This window comes from Petaurus breviceps, unplaced genomic scaffold (genome assembly GCF_028583685.1).
Source record: "Petaurus breviceps papuanus isolate PSGF00001 unplaced genomic scaffold, PetGlider_PUasm1.0 100, whole genome shotgun sequence".
Classification (NCBI taxonomy): Eukaryota; Metazoa; Chordata; class Mammalia; order Diprotodontia; family Petauridae; genus Petaurus; species Petaurus breviceps.
In genome coordinates, this window is record NW_027185573.1 from 7,141,139 (window position 1) to 7,162,712 (window position 21,574).

General features: G+C 39.1%; 1 protein-coding gene across 2 annotated transcripts in view; it reads left to right on the forward strand.

The window, feature by feature from the left end:
* The window catches only part of LOC138170670 (adhesion G-protein coupled receptor D1-like), a 476,753-nt gene that overhangs the window by 247,859 nt on the left and 207,320 nt on the right, over window positions 1-21,574 (forward strand). For both annotated transcript variants that reach the window (XM_069100393.1, XM_069100969.1), the window contains one exon: window positions 21,057-21,130. In XM_069100393.1, the coding sequence (XP_068956494.1) occupies window positions 21,057-21,130 (74 nt within the window). The remainder of the gene's footprint in view (window positions 1-21,056; window positions 21,131-21,574) is intronic.

Sequence of the window (21,574 nt, forward strand, 5' to 3'; positions counted from 1 at the left end):
CCTGGGTAAATCACAATCTCCCTGGGTCTCAGGTCCATCATGTGCAAAACAAGGGGGAATTAGCCTAGATGACTTCTAAGGTCCCCTCCAGCCTGTATCTGTGCTCCTGTGATCATGCTTGCTTGATGCCAAACTCCTAGAGTTAGAATCAATACCCATGGTGCTCCTGGAGCAACTCAGGAATGGCTGTCATGTCAGCTAAATCTAAAAAACAAATTATCCCCTTTGCAAAATCAATTGCCTTTTCATCATTCTTTGACTTCTGGCTTTTCCTAATAGTGAGACATTAAAAATCAATGTGTGCAAATGAGAACCAGCTTCCTTGCTGAGAGGGACATCTTAATTTTACAGGAAAGAAACCTGGGGATACACATGGGGAAGCAGAGACAGCAGGCTGCAGCTGGCTACCCTGAGAGTTCCTGGGGCTGGCAGGGATGCCCTGGGCCTGAAGAAGACAGTAGGCTTGCCTTGGCTTCTGGGAATAGCCACCTATTTGCATTTTAGAGAACTTAGAGCTGGAAGGGGCATTAGGATATTATTTGTTGGCATTGGGAGATGTTGCAGAACAGTCAGTGTGTCAATAAGCATTTATTCAGCTAAGTACTGGGGATACAAAGAGAGACAAAAATATGGTCCTTGACCTCAGAGGATGTCAGCTCTGGGAGGGTCTTAGAACCTAAAATGTCAGAGCTGGGAGGCCCCTTAGAACACAGGATATCAGAGCTGGGAGGGCCCTTAGAACAGAGGATGTAGAGCTGGGAGGGCCTTTAGAACAGAGGACGTAGAGCTGGGAGGGCCTTTAGAACATAAGAAGTTAGAACTGGGAGGACCCAGAGAACCCAGAATGTGAGAGCTCGGAGGGCTCTTAGAACATAGGATATTAGAACTGGGAGGACACAGAGAACAGAGAATATAGAGTTATGAGGGCCCTTAGAACACAGGATGTCAAGAGCTGGAGGGCCCTTAGAATAGAGGATGTAGAGCTGGGAGGGCCTTTAGAACATAGGAAGTTAGAACTGGGAGGACCCAGAGAACTCAGAATGTCAGAGCTGGGCGGGCCCTTAGAACATAGGATGTCAGAACTGGGAGGACTCAGAGAACAGAGAACGTAGAGTTCTGAGGGCCCTTAGAACACAGGATGTAAGCTGGGAGAACCCTTAGAACACAGGATGTTAGGCTTGAGAGGTTCCTCAGAACACAGAATGTCAGCTGCGGGGGCCCTTAGAACAGAGAATGAATGTCAAAGCTGGGGAGGCTCTGGGAGGGAGAATACATTAACTGGGGTAATTTCATGAACTTCAAAATAGTGATAATCATAGCACTTACCTCCCAGGGTTGTTGTGAAGATAAGATGAGATGGTATTTATAAAGCACTTTGCAAATCTTAAAAGTACAATATAAATCCTATATATGACAATAATAACACTACCACTAATAATACTAATTACCTCTGATGAGGAGGTGGCCCTTCTTAGCATGAAGACCAACCTCCATACGTCCCCTTTATCTCATCTTTTCTCCCTGGTTGCCCTCACTATCAATCGAAATCTCTCTTAGTTTCAGTCTCTCTCTTTCTACTTTTCTGTTATCTACTTATTAGCTTTCAATCCTGGATAAGCCATTTAACCTCTTTTGTGCCTCAGTTTCCTGATCTGCAAGATGAGAATAATAATAGTGTGTATCTCACAGGATTGTTGGGAGGATGAACAGAGACAGCATATGGCCCTGGACTCAGGAGGACCCGAGTTCAAGTCCGGCCTCAGACGCTTAACACAAAAACTAGCTATGTGACCTTGGGCAAGTCGCTTAACCCCAATTGCCCTCCAAAAAGCAAAAACAAAAAAAAAAAAACCCTAGCATATGTTAAGTGATTTGCAAACCTTAAAGCATTGTATAAATGCTTCTCCTCTTCCTCCTCCTCCTCTTTCTTCTTATGCCCAAGTCCCCACTATCCTCAGAAAAAGTCTCCAGTTATTTCCATTAATTATGATTCTATGTCTTTCTTCCTTTAAAAAAAAGCCCAGTTCCTTGACAAAGGAATCCATAGTTAGTACCTCATGCTCTCTTCTCACTTTCCTCTGCTAACTGGCTTTTGACCTCATCACTCAACTGAAACAACGCTTTCCAAACTTAGCAGCTCTCTCCTAGCCATATATCTCCTATGTCTCATGGCCTCTTCTCTACCCTCATCCTCTTTGACCTCTGTGCCTCATTTGACCACTCTGCTTCTGATCTCAGAAGATTAAATGTTGTAGGTGACCCGAAAGACAAGAGAACGGAAGTACATGGGTTTCAGTGTGCTACCATTGGTAGAAACTCCTCTCTGGGATTTTAGGACCTTGCTCTTTCTCTAAGGTTTTGTTCTAAATGTCCATCCATTCCTAAATCTCCTTTGCTGGTTCATCATTCACACCAGGCATGCTAACTGTGGATATACCCCAAGGCTCTGCCCTGGACCTTCATTTCTCTCCTGATATGACTTCATCAGCTCCCATGGATATAATGATCATCTCAGCATATGTTTCCCAGATCAATATATAGTTAGCCCTAATTTCTCTCCCGAGCTCAAGATTTGCAGCAGCAATTGCCTATTGGATTATTCAAACTGATTGTCCCAGAGGCATCTCCAACTCAGCATCTCCAGAGCAGAACTCATTAGATTTGTTCACAAACTCACACCGCTTCCAAATTTCTTCATTATACTTGGTAGAGAGAAGCACCATTCTGCTAATCATCCCAGTTCCTAGACCCATATGTGATTTCTAAATTTCATTTTCCCCAGATATTGAGTCAGATGCCAAATCTCATCTCTATCTCCACCATATTCCTCCCATAGAGCTCCATCTCTTCACTTATACAACACTCCCCCCTCTCCCCTGCCCCAACTTCAGGTCCTCATCACCTCTCACCTGGACTATTGCCATAGCTACCTTTTTATTCTTTCTGCCTCAATTATCTTTCCATTAAAATCCACCCTGCTACCAAAATCATTTTTTAAAATTCAAATATGATCCTGGTCAAGGAGAGGGAAAAGGGAGAAGGAGTGTGTGACAATCCCTGTAGAGTTGGGGATGGGGAACCTGCAACCTCAAGGCCACATAGGTCCTCAAGTGCAGCCCTTTCATTGAATCCAAATTTCACAGAACAAATCCCCTTAATAAAAGGATTTGTTCTGTAAAACTTGGAACCCTGGAGTCTAGGGCCATTCCTCCTTTGCTCTCTTGTCTCTTTCTACTTTGTGGTTATATCCAGGAGGGTTTAGATCCTCAAACTCTCCCCCATCTAAACTCTAGAAGCAATAGTTATGTTCTTGTTGAAATCTCCTTCCCTGATAAACCCAGGTCCAAAAGTCTATCTAATTCTTTCAACCAATCCCAATATTTTTCCTCATCCTGTCTCATACTATGGCTTGAAGCATTTCACTGCTCACACCTAGTTTTTACCTTTGGTTGACTGATGCAATGGAGTTGCCTAGAATTGGTTCACACCAAGTTTACATATTTGATGCTTGCTTCAGTAACTCAATCAAAAAGGAGTTCTCACCTGATAAAGGTGAGATTGAATGAACCCGGGTTCTGTGACTCCAAGGTTAGTTGTATTTCCACCCTGCACAAACTATACTTCTCTCCTTTGGTTGTAACATAAGTCAGTCCACAAGCCTCTGAAGTACTTTCTATGTACCAGGAAGAGCCCTCTTCAGTCGTCCTGATCTATAGCTTGCCAGCGGACTCAGAGGGCTCTGGAAGTGCAAATGAGGCTGGTGATTTTGCACAGCCCTCCCTCACTTAAATCCAACGCATTTGCAAGTCATGGCATCATCTTCCTGATGTCACAGTCCTCTTTGAGATCAAAGGACAAACAACAGCAACATGTGCCAGGCACTGTGCTGAGCTCTGGAAATGCAAATATAGGCAGAGAGAAAGATAGACCCTTCCCTCAAGGAACTTACATTCTAATAGGGCAAAACTATACACAAAAGGGACCTGAAAAGCATGAGGTGGGGGAGGGGGGGCGATAAAGGTATACTGAGCAGGGACATAGTAGAGAAAGTCCTGAGTGCAGTCTGGAGAGGAATGAAGACATGGCTGGTCTGGGTACCCTCCTTAAATGGTTGAGCCATTTAATGGAGAGGAGACATCTAATCAGAGGGAGAGGATGAATGATTAAAGGGTATTGCCAGTGTATGAATTCTAGGGCTAGAGTGATCTTCTAAGACGAAGAGGTCTCTGGAATATGGTAGAGAATTTCTATTCAGCTCAGCTCCTTAACCTCAATATTCTTTCCAGGATACTGAAAGGTTGTAAGTCATATAGTTATACAATTCTCCAGACTTGTGGATCACCCAAGTGGCAATGGATAGGTTCATAACTGGAGGGGTGGCACATGAGAAACGTACCATTCCTCGAGAGTGATACAGAATGAAGACTATCATAAGAGAAATGTCTGACCTGAAACAAATGTGCTGCTCACTTAACTGGAGGGAAGTATAATTGGTGGACAGAGAGCCTTTGTCGTCTAGTGGAGTTCCCATATTGTCAGGAGAACAGAGGAAGACCCTTAGAATGTTAAGTGAGGAACCTATGGTTAGTTTATGGGAGGGCCTGGGTGAGAATTACATAGGATAGGCAGATAAACATATTAATGAGACCACAGATGGATTAGAGTGTATGGAGCCAGAGTATGTAACACATTGCTTATTGAACCTGATGACTCAGGAGGACGTTCAGGCCAAGGGGCAGGTTGCTTCCTCCTCCTTGGATAAAAACCTTTCAAGCGTGTCCCAGCTCTCCTTTCTCACAGTGCTTGTTATCTGTGTGGGCATGGCTAACCTCCATCTTTCCAGGCATTTGGGATTTGGAATGGTTGTTCTCACCTCCCACATTTTTGCATAAAATGCCGGTAAAGTGGGTGACTCACCTTTATTTCCTATGGCAATGTAACACCCCCTTGTGATAAAAATACCATGACTACACATCAGTATACGTGACACAGCTTGAAGCTTTCCTTCAGCGTCAAAAGCATTGATTGATTTGACCGTTGTTGTTAAAGAACAAACCTAAATAAAGCTGAGACAGAGAAGGACTTACTCTGGTCCTCTCTAGGACAGTAATAACAGTGCACATCTGTATAAGATTTTAGAGTTTCCAAAGAGGAAAGCCAAGCTCAAAGAATTTTAGGTCAATTACCCAAAGACAGGCTGGCAAGTGTGATACCCAGGGTTTAAACCGTGAATGTCTGGGCTCCAGGTCCCGTGCAGTTTTAGCACTCTCCCCCCCCCTCCCCCGCCTTTTTATTTCATATAGAACTTTTGTGGTAGCAAACACAAGATGACTTAGCATTCAGTTAAATTTGGGTTCAAGTCTCATTTCTGACACACATGATATCCTGGGTTAGTCACTTTACTTCTGTCCTGGGCACCTCTCTAAGACTGTAAATTGAAGATCAGATGCCTATTTTCATTGATAAAGAATTTCCTCTCTGAATTTTTCCCTATACCAATAAAATGCAGTTCTCTCTCTCTCTCTCTCTCTCTCTCTCTCTCTCTCCCTCTCCTCTCCTCTCTTCTCCTCTCTTTCCCGCTGCCCCCCCCCATCCAGATGCCCCAGCTTTTAATTTTACAAAGTGCATTCAGGCCTAAGGTATTACTATCTCCATTCCATTCAAATGCAAATAAGATTTATTAAACAACTATTTCAGGGGCAGCTGGGTGGTGTCCTGGATAGAGCATTGACCCTGGAGTCAGGAAGACCTGAGTTCAAATATGACCTCAGACACTTACTAGTTGTATGACCCTGGGCTAGTCACTTAACCCTAATTGCTTCCCACAAACAACCCCCCCCCCCCCCGCACTACTGTATATATGACACTGTTTCAGGGACTAGGGATACAAAGACAAAACAAAAACAATATTCTCTGCTCTCAAGGAGCTTATTGTGTATTATAGCAATGCAACAGAAATATGCATGCACACAAATGCACATACATGTATAATCATACAATCTGCATACATAATACAACACATTCACTTACATATATGTGTACATATACAAACAAATATATACTCTCTCTCTCTCTCTCTCTCTCTCTCTCTATATATATATATATATATATATATATATATATATGTAAAAGGGAGTTACATGGAGCAGATAGATAAGAGCGCTGGGCCTGGGGTTGGGAAAACTCATCTTTCTGAGTTCCAATCTGGCCTCAGACACTTACTAGTTGTGTGACTCGGCAAGTTGCTTCACCATGTTTACCTCAGTTTACTCATCTGTAAAATGAGCTGGAGAAGGAGATGGCAAACGACTATAGTATTTCTGACAAAAAAACTCCAAATTGGGTCATGAAGAGTTGGATACTACTAAAAAACTATTCACCAGCACCCACACATCCACCCACACTTGTGTGTGTGTGTGTGTGTGTGTGTGTGTGTGTGTGTGTGTAAAATTTGAGCAGACAGAGAGAGAGAGATTAAGTACCAGCTCCCATGGGGAGGGTGAGGTGGCATTTTTAGCCCATTTTCTAGATAAGGGAACTGAAGGCCATGAAGTTTCCCTGGCTTGACAAGTCAGAGAGTAAGTTGATGCCACAGCTAAGAACAGGACCTATGCTTTCTGACTTCCAGGGTCAATGTTCTTTCCACAGCAGATTCAATATTAAATGATGATTAAAAACCTTTGGAATCTCTTAATTAAGCCTAGAATCCAGGACCCTTTCCATGTCACAGCACTGCTTCTGGATATTGGCTCTGCTGAAAGGAAGAGATCGAGGGAGTCTCCCTCATTTTCTGGGTGGGATCTACCACTCTTGAGACCCCATTCAGTTGTTTTGGTCTTCCCCACCCATCTGACCACACACACACACCTTGGGTTTGTGGCTAAAGCTGTTTTTTCCCCCTCAAATTAATCATCAGAGTGTGTAGTCAGATGGTTGGATAAATTTCCCAGAAACTGTCTCAGTTCTTTCTTTCTTTCCAAGTGAGGAAATCTCGAACCCAACCAGTAGGGATGGGAACTGCTCTGATTTTGAAGGGTGCTGAAGAAGGGTATTTCACATGAATTGGTAAACACTTGTTAAGTGTGTATTCTATATTTGTGAAGCATTGTGCTAGGTTCTGGGAATGCAAAGACGATGGAAGGGTCCCTATCCCTGAAGAACTTAACTGCTATCCCAGGAGACAGCACATCGACTTGTATAAAATAAATTATTAGTTCTTGTAGCTGGTGTCAGCATGGAAAACACTTTGCATTGTACCTCAGACAGAGTGAACACAAATAAATGCCGTGTGTGTGTGTGTGTGTGTGTGTGTGTGTGGTGTGTTTTGAAGGAAAGTAAGGATTCTACTAAGTAGGATTGAAGGCATTCCAGGAATGAGGAAGAACACTGTACAAAGGCATCAAAAGAAAGGAGATGCAATATTGTATCTTAAGGATAATATAACAGCCAGTTATTAAGCATCTATTAGCTCTGGATCCTTGATCTGGGAACTGGGAGAGGTAAAAGCTAACACACCAATCCTGCCCTCAAGAAGCTTACAGTCTATTATGAAAATATGTTTTGCATGATGGCACATATATAACCTATATCAAATTGCTTACTGTTTTAGGGAGCGAGGGAGGGAGAATATCATCTGGAGGGTTAGGGGCAGGGCACCTCCTCCTCCCCACTTCCAGAAAATTCATGTAAAATCATTTGGCTCTCCCTTCACACCAGAGAAGAAGTCTGAATTTTTTTTTCTTTTTCTTTTATTGAATGTTTACAATACCTTCTTATAAAATCTGGGTTGAAATTATACAGTACTATACAAATATTTTATGCATTTCTGAGTTTCTAAACTTTTTCTGTGTCATCTGCTGGACTTTGTGTGTCAGCTGCAGCTTCTGTAAAACTCCTCCCAAATTCCCATTTAATTTCTTATGCCAACCCACTACATATTGAAACTGTGATGGGGAAAGTCATGATGTGGAAGGAATAACTGTACTCAAAATTTTGTAAGAAGTGAATATTAGAACTTGTCTTTATTGGATAAAATACTATTTAAAAAAGGAAGCTCATAGTATAATGTAACCCAAAGCAGGGCTCTTGTGTTTCTGTGCCCTTTTATGGATGAGACAGCCTAGGCTGGACAGAGGCTTTAGGTGGAAAGGGGAAACATGATTTTGAACAGAAATAGCACATTATTGGCACAGTGGGCTAGGTTAGTCATTTCTACCTGTGAGCCCTGAACTCCACCATCTGGTGCTTTCATCTTCATCCACCAGCACCGAGAAGTCATAGAACTATGGATTTAGATCTGGAAATGACCTTGGTCCTTTGGTAGGGAAATCTAGTCCTTACTTCTCTTTTTAAAGATAGGGAAACTGAGGCTAAAGAGTCCTGGCTTGTCCAAGGTCATGCAGGAGGTAAATACCTGAAAAATCAAAGGACTCTGATTCCAGACCCACTCCTCTTTCCACTGTGTTGTGCCTTCTCAGCCTTTAGAAAGATAACTAGGGAAAAATACTTGTTGGACCAATTTCCAGCTTCCAGGAGGTTTGAGGAGAGCATCAAGGATGATTTTAATCTGGCGGATTCCCTACCAATAGGCAACATATTATAGTGAATGACAAAGTGGCCTTGGAACCAAGAAGATTTAGGTTCAAGTCTTGCCTCTGAGACATATGGGCTATGTGACTGTGGTCAGGTCACTTACCTTTTCTGTGATCTGGGCACATCTCTAGAAATATAAATTGCTGAGAAGGTGCTAAGTTGCCTTGGTAGAGGTAGTGTTCTTGCTAGGAAATCTCTATATCACTAAAGTAATAGGTCTAGTTCCTATTCAGGCTCACATCATGACTTCACATTTAAACTTAAGAGCATGGGCCCTAGAGTTAGGAAGACCTGAATTTGAATCTCTATCCAGACACTTATTAACTATGTGACCCTGGATAAGTCACTTAACCCCCATTGCCTAAAAAACACCACCACCACCACCATCAATTAAATTTAGGGAAAAAAAAATACATCTTTTTCTCTGTACTCTGAAGTTCCACAGTGGACTCCTAATAAATTCCTTTTGATTTATATGGTATTTGGATCTGTAGGGACAACTGGAGTATCATATGCTGAAGGTCATAGATTTAGAGTGGGAAGGGGTCCTGGAGGTAATGATAGAAATAATAAAGGATGCCAACATCAACAAGTAGCATTTATATCTCACTGTACAGTTTACAAAGTGCTTTGTACATATTAACTCATTTGAGCCATATGGAAGCCTTTTGAGTCAGATACTGCAATTTTTATTATACCCATTTTATAGGAGGGGAAACTGAGGTTCAGAAACATTAAGTGACCCAGACCATGGTTTCATAACTAGTAAGTTTCTGGGGCAGGATTTGAACCAAAGTCTTTATGATATCAAGTTCAGCTGTTATGATATCAGATGTTCTGGTCTTGAGGTCAGGTTCAAATCCTACCTCTGACATTCACTTGTCTTGTAAGCATGACCCTTTCCGCATTTGTAAAATATAAATATTTACCATATGTAGTATATAATATGGATATTAGATATATAATATCTTTCACATAAAATGTACAATACTTCTTGTGTTGATCTTGTGGGGTCAGTGCGAGGTTAAATGAGTTAATGTCTATGAATTCCTTTCTCAACTCTTGAGTGTTATAGAAATGGCAGCTCCTTTCCTTATACACTGATCTATGTTGCCTCCCAGTAGTACCGAGTCATAGGGTCATAAATTCAGACCTGGGAGGCACCTCAGAGGCCATGTCTGATTCTTTCATTTTATAGTTGAGTAAAATGAGACTGATAGAGATTCAGTGATATTACCTAGGCTCACAGAAATAGGATCATATGATCATTGATTTGGAGCCAAAAGAGACTTCAGAGGCCATCTAGCCCCACCTATCCCCCATTCATCTTATAAATAAGGAAACTGAGGTACTTGCTCCAGGTCCAACAATTAGGAAGGAACAAATCTGGGACCAGAAACCACATTCTCAAGTCTCTCCCTACCTTTGAGATCACTTGGACCCCTTTGTTAATTAAGACACCACGTTCAAGGTATAAGCAAAGGTTCACAGCAACAGGCAAGTCTTTCTTCCTTTATGATTCTTAAAATGCGATAATTGATTTTTATTTGTATTCACTTTCCCCTCTTGCATTAATGATTCTTTTCTGGTAGTTAGGCCTGTGGGACTGAGGAACGGAGGAATGGAGTGGCCTTTCTCTTTGTGCAGAAGGCCTTATTAGGCTAAGCTATTAAGATCAGACAGAGGCAATAAAGGATTCCCAGACAAATTTGGGAAGACATGCTAGAAACAGTGTCCCAAGGTGACGTTGCAAATGAGATCTGGCATCCTGTGTGCATCTGCTAGGAAAAAGGAAAGAAAGAAACATTTTGCATAAATGAAATAAAATGTGACCTTTAATTTTTTTTCCATTGACTATTTTGAGTGGGGGAGGTTGGGTTGGGTGCAGGGATGTGTTTACTGGACTCCTAGAATTGTTCTTTCTAATGCTTGATGTTCATAAAAATGCATTTTTCAAAGTACTTCTTACCCTATATTTTTAACCTATGTCTAGTTGAAGGGAAACAGGTTTTAATTCTTTTTAATTCTTTCACATACTGAATAATAGAAGCCTGAAATTTTTTTAATTGATAAAATATTTAGTTTCTCTTTCTTCTACCTCCACCCACCCATTGGAACAAAGAGAAAACCTTTGAACTAAATATGCATAGTCACATCAATACATTCCTGAGCCAGTCATATTCAAAAAATATGTCTCCTTCTGAACTCTGAGTCCATCACCTTTCTGTGAGAAGGTGGGTAGCATGCTTTGTGACCAGGCCTTTTGAATCATAGTTTATCATTTTGTCATTCAGAACTCTTAAATCTTTTAAAGTTGTTTGCCTTTATAGAGTTGTGGTTATTGTATAAATTGTTCTCCTGGTTCTACTCAATTCATTGTGCATCAGTTCATACAAGTCTTCCTAGGTTTATCTTGAACCATCTCTTTTTTTAAAAGTTAATTCAAGTTTTCAGCATTCGCTTCCATAAGTTTTAAATTTTCTCTGTCTCTCTTCCCTCCTCCCTCTCCAAGATGACATGCAATCTGAAAAAGGCTCTACATATTATTAGACATTTTCACATTAGTCACATTGTATAGAAGAATTATAATGAATGGGAGAAACCATGAGAAAGAAAAAAAAAAGAAACTAGTTTGCTTCACTCTGCGTTCAGACTCCCTAGTTTTTTCTCTGGATGTGGATGGAATTTTCCATCATGAGTCCTTTGGAATTGTTTTAGGTCCTTGCATTGCTGAGAAGGGCTAAGTCTATCAAAGTCAGTCATCACACACTGTGGCTGTTACTGTATACAGTGTTCTCCTGGTTCTGCTCACTTCACTAAGCTTCAGTTGAACCACTTCTTTCACAGTTTCTTATAATACAATATTATTCTATTACATTTAAACAGCATCATTTGTTCAGCCAATTCCCAGTTGATGGGTGCTCCCTTAGTTTGCACAAAAGGAATTGCTATAAATATTTCTGTACCTACTGGTAATTTTAGTGTTTCATTGATCTCTCTGCACTATAGACCTAGTTGTGGTATTTCTGGGTCAAAGAATACATACAGTTTATTGCTTTGGGGACATAGTTAACAAATTATTTTCCAGAATGGCTATATCAGTTTAGAGAGCCACCAATAGTACATTAACGTGCTTGTTTTCTCACAGATCCTCTAATATTTGTCATTATTTTTTCTTTTCAACTTTTCCAACCTGATGGGTGTGAAGTGGAGGCTGAAAGTTGCTTTAATTTTTATTTCTCTAATTAACAGTAATTTGAAACATTAAAAAAATATGGCTATTGATTCCTGGATTTCTTCCTCTGAAAAGTACTTGTTCATTTCCTTTGACCTTATAATAATTGTGGAATCACTCTCATTCTTATAAATTAGAATCAGTTTCTTAAATATTTTGTAAATGAATCTTTTATCAGGGAAATTTGTTGGAAATATTTTTGTCCTGTTTCCTTATTCCATTTTAATTTTAGTTTCATTAATTTTATTTGTGTAAAAACTTCTAAATTTTAAATGACAAAAATTGTACATTTTATCTTCTGGGATCCTCTTTATCCTTTATTTGGTCATGAACTCTTTCCATATCAATCTATTTGGGAAGCAATTTATTCTTTGCATTTATAATTTATGATGTTACCCTTTATGTTAAAGGTATGTTTTTAGAAATTATTTTGGTACATGAGATGACTTGATGGTTCATACTTAGTTTCTGCTAGAGTACTGTCCAGTTTTCCCAGTAGTTTTTGTTGAATGTGAATTCTTATACCATTAGGTGGGGTCTTCAGGTTTATCTATTACTACATTATTAGAGTCATTTGCATTTTATGTTGTGTATCTAGTGTGTTCCAGTGATCAACTTCTTTATCTCTTAAATAGAACCAAATTTTGATGATTGCTACTTTATAACAAAAGTTGAAATCTGATACTGCCAGCTCCCTTCTGTCCTGTTCTTTTTCCCATTATTTCCTTAGAGATTTTTTACCTTTATTCTTCCATATATATATATATATATATATATATATATATATATCCTAGTTGCATAAAATAATACTTTGGTAGGTTGTTTGGTATGATATGAAATACATAAATTGATATAAGTAGTTTTGTCATTTTATCATATTGGCTCAGTTTATACATGAACAATTACTATTTCTCCAATTATCTAGATATATCATTATTTCTAGAAAGAATAGTAGTTGAATTCATGGAGTTTTTAATGTATATTTTGACAAGTAGACTTCCAAGTATTTTAATACATTATGTAGTTATCTTAAATGAATTCTCTGTCCTTTCCTGCTGGGTTATATTGTTAATATACAGAAATATTGCTGATTTCCATAGATTTATTTTATACCTTACAATTTGCTGAAGTCATTGTTCCAATTAATTTTGGTTGATTTTTTATGGTTCTCTAAGTAAACAATCATATCATTTGAAAAAGTGATAGTTTTATTTCCTCTTTGTCTATGGTTATTCCTTCAATTTCTTTTTATTGTCTTTCAGCTAGCATTTTCATATCAAATAGTAGCAACTACAAGAGACATCCTCAATTTACTCCTGATCTTACTGGAAAGGCTTCTAGTTTATCCTTCTTGCATATAATTCCGGTTCTTGGTTTTATGTAAATGATATTTATCATATAAAAGGAAGTTCCTTTTAAAAATGGCTTACATGGTTGGCTTTAGACTTTTTTTCCCCTTAGAAATTAGACACTGTATTTACTTGAATTTTGGACTAACTACAACTCAAATTATGTCACAATCAGAGTCTATGTAGAATGAGAGGCTCCTAAATGCAGTGAAACATCCATGTGATCAGCCCACATCTGGAATCCTAGGTTCAGTTCTGGTGTCATATTTTGGAAGGAACTAAAGAGGGTCCAGACGAATGTGACCAGGATGATGAAATCATTTCATCATCAGGAGACAGGATAACTATATTCACTTTAGTTAATTTTGAATTAACATTTGTTAAACATTAAAAGAATACTTTTTATAGCTTATTAACTAAATTTTACAAGAATGCAGAAAAGGGAATAGATTTGTTTTACTTGGCCTTTAATAATACCAAATGAGATTTAGTGGGTAAAAGTTGCAGGGTAAAGGGCAGATTTTGGTTTCATATAAAGAAAAATTTCTTAACAGTTGAAATTGTCCCAACATGTATCATTTCTGTGTTCTAGGCTATCACATGCTGCAAAAGACCTGGATTCATTTTAGGATATTTCTCACTTTTCTCTGGCTCACTGCCTCTGGCCAGATAATCTCATACCATTTATGGTGATTGCCACCAACTCTTCTTGCAAGCTCATGGTTCATAAAGATAAAAAAATGAACAGGTTTATTTATAGGTCAAAGAAAATGAACAGGGTCCTTAAAGAACTCATGAGAAATTATAACTCCCACTTAAAAACAACCCTCCCAAAGGCCTATATGACTTTGTTTTTGTTGTTGTTGAGTAATTTTTCAGTCATAGCCCTCTTGGCAAAAATACTGGTGTGCTTTGCCATTTCCTTCTCTACAGATGAGGAAACAGAGGCAAAAAGAATTAAGTGGCTTGCCCAGGTCACCCAGCTATTAAATGTCTGAGACCCCATTTGAAGTCAGGTCCTGACTCTAGGGCTGGACCTCACCTAGCTGCCCAGCTATTTCCTAGAAGAACTCAATAACTTCAAGTGTCAATTATGTGTAAGAGACCTCTTTCGAACTGCTTAACCAATTAGAGGTGCTGATTCTGGCCAGCAGATGCACTTCCCAGGTGCTAAGAAAGACCTTATTTTAGACTCTTAAGATATTCTTAAATGACTCAACAATAACAACAACAACAATGGAAACAATAAGAACTCATATCACCAGGGGCAAGTCCTCACATCATTCTGAATACAGTTATGGGTCCAGAGAAGTCAAGCAAGAGATGGCATATAGAAAAGAAGTTGGGAATTTTTTTTATTTCTCTATAGAGATAAGAACTAGAATTTATGGATAAAAATTGCAAAGAGAAAGAATTAGATTCTGTGTAATGTAAAAATTTCCCCATTTCCTGAACAAGTCAAATGACCTTCCTTGGAAGGTTGTGAGTTCTTCATTATTGTTGGTCTCCAAATGAAGGCTGAATAATTATTTGTCAAGGATTTTACGTGGGAATTGATAACATCTCTTGTCCTTTCCATCTCTGAGATTCTATGATCTTCCTTCCCTGTCTTAATGAAATAATTGACTTCTCATTTTATCAAAAGACTTATGTAAGCATCAAAACAAATGTATCATACCCAGGGGGATATTTAAAATGATTATTTTTATCAAGAAGGCGATATGACAGATGAACCCTTTTCCTTCCAGAAATTGGCTGAAGGTTTATAGGTATAATTTCCTGTGTGCATCAATTTATATGCATATCTGTCTATATGGTGTTTAGTGAAAGAATCAATCTAGGCTTGTTGTGCAAAGGTGTAGAAAACAGGAAAAAGGACTATGAAAAAATTGACCCTCTTTAATTCAGTAGGGCACCATTAGTATTTTCATCTTTCATGTAGAGAGGAATGGGTTTGATAGATGGAATTATATGGAAACCCAGAATTGAGGTGGGAAAGGTCTGATGCTGGTGGCTGAAGTTATATATTGTAGTTTTGACAGAATTTGCCAGTTGGAAACTGAGTAGTGAAAAGATAATGAGATGTCTGAGGCCTTTCTTGATTAGTGGATGATTTTGGTGCCCTTTAACATGGAAGGAGACCTAGGTCTGAACATCTTTAATGAGTTGGGGCTGGTCTTGGGCACTTTGGACCCTTATGACAGTGTTCCAGAAGAAGTCTATGGCTGCTTTGGATTTAGGATCTGAGGATGGATTTCCACGAGCAAAATCAGACTTCTAAATAAAATCCAATCTTATCTATAAATCAAGGATTATTTATTAAATGCCTCCTACCTGCTAGGCAGCAAAGAGAATATATATTTGTCTTTTCTTCCCATTCCATGTGTAATATGTCTGTCTCTTATTTTGGCCATTATATGACTTTCTAAAAAAAGTGGTAACCATTTCATGCTTTCCAAATTTGCTGATGATTTGTTGGGAGGAATGACCAGCACTTTGGAAGATAGAACCAGGAACCTAAAGACCTTGATGCATTAGAACAATGGACAAAATCTAACAATGTGAACTTTAATAGGCATACTATATAAAGACTTATACTTGGGTTCAAAATACTAACTGTATAATTACTAAGTGGGAGAGGTGTAACTTTGATAATTGTTGAAAAATTACATATATATATATATAATATACATATATTATATATTTTAGTAGACCACAAGTTCAATATCAATCAACAGTATAAAAGACCAGCCCCCAATAGCTAATATGATCTTAGGGTCCATTAATAGAGGCACAAAATCCGGAATGAGGGTTATGATGATCTTGTAAACACTATCCTGATCAGATCATTGTGTTCTGCTCTGAGTGCTTAGTTTTTTTAATTAATTTTTTAATCAACAAAAATGTGACTTTTTTCCTTCCTACATCCCCCAATTCTTCACCCCCATTAATAAAGAAAAGCAACTCCTGCTGCAAACATAGAGAGTCAAGCAAAACAAATTCTAGTATTAATCATTACCCCTCCACCCCCAAATCTGTTTCAATAAGCACTCTGAAGGGGCAGCCACGTGGTGCAGTGAATAGAGCACTGGTCCTGGAGTCAGGAGGATCTGAGTTCAAATCCGGATTCAGACACAACACAAAAGAAACTAGCTGTGTGACCTTGGGCAAGTCACTTAACCCCAATTGCCCTATGTCCCCCCCCCTCCAAAAAGCAAAAAAAAAAAGCACTCTGAGTTTGTCACTTCTTAGTCATGAAGGTGAGTAGTATATTTCATCATGAGTCTTCTGTAATCATGGTTGGTTATTGAACTGATCACAATCTTTCTTTAAAAAATTATATTTATTTATTTTATTTTTAATTTATTGAATAAAACAAGCATTTCTATAACAGCATAATAAAAAAGATGATTACAAAGATATTTATCTTATAACATATTGCCATTGTATAAATTGTTCTCCTAATTCTGCTCATTTCCCTCCGCATCAGTTTGTACAAAACTTCCCAGGTTTCTCTGAAACTGTCCCCTTCATTACTTCTTATAACACAATATTATTCTCACATTAAAGTACTCATCCAGCCATTCCACAATTGATAGTGAGTGCTACAGTTTAGGAAGGGCATAAATATATTGGAATGTGTCCATAAAAACAAAACCTGGGGATATTTAGCCTGGAGAAGAGAAGATTTGTTAGGCCAGTCAGGGTAACAATTTTCAGTTATTTGAATAGGCAGCATGTGAGGAGGAATTACAATTGTTTCATTTATCCACAGAGATAAGAACTAGAACCTATGGATGGAAATTGCAGAGAGGAAGAGTTTGATTCTATTATAATGTAAATCTTCCTAATAATTAGAGCAAATCCCACAGTGAAATGGATTATATCAGGAGGCAATGCATTGGTGTGTGAATGAATTGGAACAATGTGGCATAATTTGTTTGATTGACTTACATAATAAAATCTACAACTTTTTTCTGTCTTTAAAGAACTTTTAATAGGCAGCATGTCCCCTGTTTTCTATAATCACTTGGTTTACATGATTTGGCATTGAGTTTACAAGATTTGATACATTTACTTTAATTCATCATCAAGAAGCTAAAATAGATTACATAACAAACATGCCTTTGATAGATAGTTAATTTCCCCCCCCCCCCCAAATCAAGCATGGGCTATTACCTGTAGGTTTTCAATGGTGTTAATTCTCCCCAGATTAGTGAAGCAAATTTATCTCCACCTCTTGGGATAAATTTATTAAACTTTTGTGAAATGGCATGATGCAATGTTGTGTTGTGGTATTCCATCGCCATTTAGGAATTTCTCTTTTGTTGAAACAGTTTTACTTCTTGCTATAGCAATATATTTAATCAGGGTTCAGCGTTCCCATGAATGGGGTCAAGACTTTCAAGCCCATTGGAAATGAACAAAAACATTTTTGGGTGGATGTTTTATGGTCTGATGAAGAAGCTGATATCTTACAGGCTCAGCTGACTTTTTTTTTGACAATGATTTTTAAGTGGTCTTGAATGAAAAAGGATAATTAAATATTCCCTTTGTCCAATCTTCATTACTGTAGTCTTTATGTTCTCTTGCTTGTGACAAGACAGGGCATAGCAATGTTTTATAATAGTGATACACACATATACCTACATGTATATATCCACACATATACATAACACACATTTACACACACATACATAGAATTTTTTTTTTACTAATCTTTATGAAAATAGTCAAAAAGAGATACTCCTAAGAGAGACTTCTAGTGTCTCTTTCCTATGCTCTAATTCCATATCACCAGCTGCCTATTGGACAGCTCTAACTGGACCCCCCACGGACATCTCAAGCTCACCATGTCCAAAATGTAGCACATCATTCTCCCTCCTCCCATTTATCCATTCTCCAAATTTTCCAAGTCTTCTACAATTTTTTTTGTGTAGGCACAACTATTCTTTTAGTCTGCTGAATTCAAAACTCTTGAATCATCCTCCAATCTTCTCTGCCCTTCACCACTGTGTTCAGTTAATCGACAAATTGTCTCAGTATTATGTCCACGATATTTCTTGCATCCCGTTTCCTCTCTCCCTTCATACAGCCACTATTGTTCAGGTCCTCATTATGTCTTCCTTGTAACATACTGTAGAAGCCTCCTTATTGGACTCCCAGTTTCCTGTTTTCCCTAACTCCCATCGCATCCCCCTAATCCATTTTCCACATTCCTATTTTAAAACCTTCAGGTCACTCCCTATTCCTCAGCCTCTGATGAAACATCGTGAACAATCTGGATCTCAGAAAACTGATGAAGGAAGAGACTTAGCTTGACATTTTAATTCTGTCACCATGTGGTTCAAGCTTACCCTTTCAGGTTTATTGCATATTACTTCCTTTTACCTGCTCAGTTTTCTGGATCAGCCTATTGATTGTTCCCCAAACCTGACATTCCTTCTCCTGTCTCCATGCCTGGAATCTACTCCTTTACTGCTCCCTCATTGAATTTCTAGCTTCCTTTCAGTCTCAGTTCACACATGTGATAGTTTGGCATTTGTTTTAAACAATGACATGACTGTCAACAGCAGGTTAAGGCATTTTCCCACAGGTGGTTGATCCAGGAAGCAGGCACGAGTGTTCATGTGGGTAACATTAGGGGCAGAAAGGCCTTTTTAAAGAGCACATGTAAGTTGGAATTGGATATCCAATAAACATCTTAAACTTAGCATGTCTAAAACTGAACTGATTTTCCCAATTATTGTAGAACCACCCTGACCCCCATATCAAATCTGTTTCCATGACCTATTAATTTTACTTTTATAACATTTCTACAATATGCCCCCTTCTTTGCCTAGATCGGCATCATCACTTCATGCCTGGATTATTGCAATAGCTTACTGGTGGGTCACTCCCTCCAATCCATCTTCCCTTCAGCTACTAAAATAATTTTCCAATGGACCAATAACGTCAAACCACCTCCCACCACCACTCAATAAACTGCAGCGGATCCCTATTGTCTCCAGGATCAAATGCAAAATCATGTTTGTCTTTCAAAGTTCTTCATAATGTAGCCCCCTTCTACCTTTCCAGTCTTATATATTTCACTCCCCAGAATGTACTCTTCAGTCCAGTGACAATGGCCTCCCAAGTGCTTCATGAACAAAATTCTTCATCTCTCAAGTCTAAGCATTTTTTTCTGGATGCCCCCCATGCCTGGAATTCTCTATCTCCTCAACTCTGTCCACTGACTTCCTTGGCTTCCTCTGTGTTCTAACTAAAATCCCACCTTCTATGGGAAATGTTCTCCAAGCCTTTTTAATTCTATGCCTTCCTTTTGACAGTCATTCTCTATTTATCCTATGTGTAACTTCCCTTGTCTATATCTGTTTGCATGTTGTCTCCCCCACTAGATTGTAAGCTCTTTGAGGGCAGGGATTGTCTTCTGCCTCTTTTTGTATGTGCATAGGGCCTAGCACATTTTTGTTGTTCATTTGTTCAACTATGTCCAACTCTTCGTGACTCCATGGGTTCATGGGCACAGCAGACCCTTTTATCCTGCACTATCTTCTGATGTTTGTCCAAGCTCATGTTTGTTGCTTCCATGACACTATCCATCTCATCCTCTGCTGGACCCTTCTTTCGCCTTCAATCTCTCCCAGCATCGGAGTATTTTCCAATGAGTCCTATCTTATTGGCCAAAGTATGTAAGCTTTAACTTCAGGTTTTGTCCTTCTAAGGAGTAATCAGAAACAGTTTCTTCAAGCATTGACTGATTTGATCTCCTTGTTGTCTAAGGGGCTCAAAAGTTTTCTTCAGCACCACAATTCAAATGTAGATTCTGCAGCACTCAGCTTTCTTTGTAGCCCAGCTTTCACAGTCATACATTACTAGAAAAATCATAGCTTTGACTATCCAGACTTTTGTTGGTGAGGTGATGTCTCTGCTTTTTCATATGCCGTCCAGATGCCATAGCTTTCCTTCCAAGGAGCAAGCATCTTTTATTTTCATGGCTGCAGTCGCCATCTGCACTGATCTTTGAGTCCAAAAATATAAAATCTGACACTGCTTCCATTTCTTCTTGCACTATTTGCCAGGAAGTGATGGGAACAGTTGCCAAGACCATAGATCTTTTTTGAATGTTAAGCCTTTACAATCTTCTCCTTCACCCTCACCTGGCACATAATAGATGTTTAATAAATGTCTATTGATTGATTGCCCCAAGCTTGGGAGCTCCTTGGATCCGACGGAACCCATCTCTGGCTCCCTGTTGGCCACCTCTGCTTACAATTCTTTGCAGATAATAGGAGGCCCTAGGAAGCTGTGCTCATTCTATCTTTGTGCTGCTTCTTAAATAAGGCAACAGTTGGCCACACACTTAAGCCCTGATTGCTTTATTGTATCAGCATGGGACAAACTTTGCGTCTCAACCTGAGACTTTTTGATTGTAAGCTCCTTGAGGGCAGGGACTGTCTTGCTTCTTTTTGTACCCCTAGCACTTAGCACAGAACCTTGGACATAGTAGATGCTTAATAAATGCTTATTCACTTACATGCTACCCTTTAGCGGAAGTTCTGCTTGTGTCCTTAGGTGTTAGTGCCCAGTCCCTTCTCCGAGGACCACGCATATACCTCCCCCTTTAGAAGTTACATTCCACCACTCCTCCATTACAGTAGATTGTAAGCTCCTTGAGGGAAGAGACTTTTGATGCCCGGGATTTTGTAGGTTCTCCGTACATTCTTGTTACATTGGATGGGTCGAGCCCTCCTAAGTCTGAACCTTGCATTCTGTAGTTTTCTGCTTGTATTCTCTCAGGTGCAGGCACAACTCACCTGAGCAACTTATTTGTTTTTCAGATTACTTCAGGAAATAAATTCCATTTTCTTTTCTTTCAGAGTCAGGAGCTATACAATGATGTGACAAATAAAAGCAACCGGATTTTCCTTTATTGTGCATTTTTGGACTTCAGGTATGTTGTCAGTAACTTGAAATTAAAAATAATAATAGCCAACATTTATATGGTTCTTACTATGTGTCAGATGTTTTACAAATATCTCAGTTGGTCCTCACATCAGTCCTGGGAGGTGGATGTTATTATTATCCGCCTTTTATAGGTGAGGAAACTGAGGCAGGCAGAGCTAAATGATTTGCCTAGAGTCACACAGCTGGGAAGTGTCTGAGGCTAGATTTGAACTCAGGTCTTCCTTCTTTAGTCCAGGCTAGAACTCTGTATGCTGTGCTACCTAGCTGCCTCTAATGGATGAAGAAGAAGAAGAAGAAGAAGAAGAAGAAGAAGAAGAAGAAGAAGAAGAAGAAGAAGAAGAAGAAGAAGAAGAAGAAGAAGAAGAAGAAGAAGAAGAAGAAGAAGAAGAAGAAGAAGAAGAAGAGGAGGAGGAGGAGGAGGAGGAGGAGG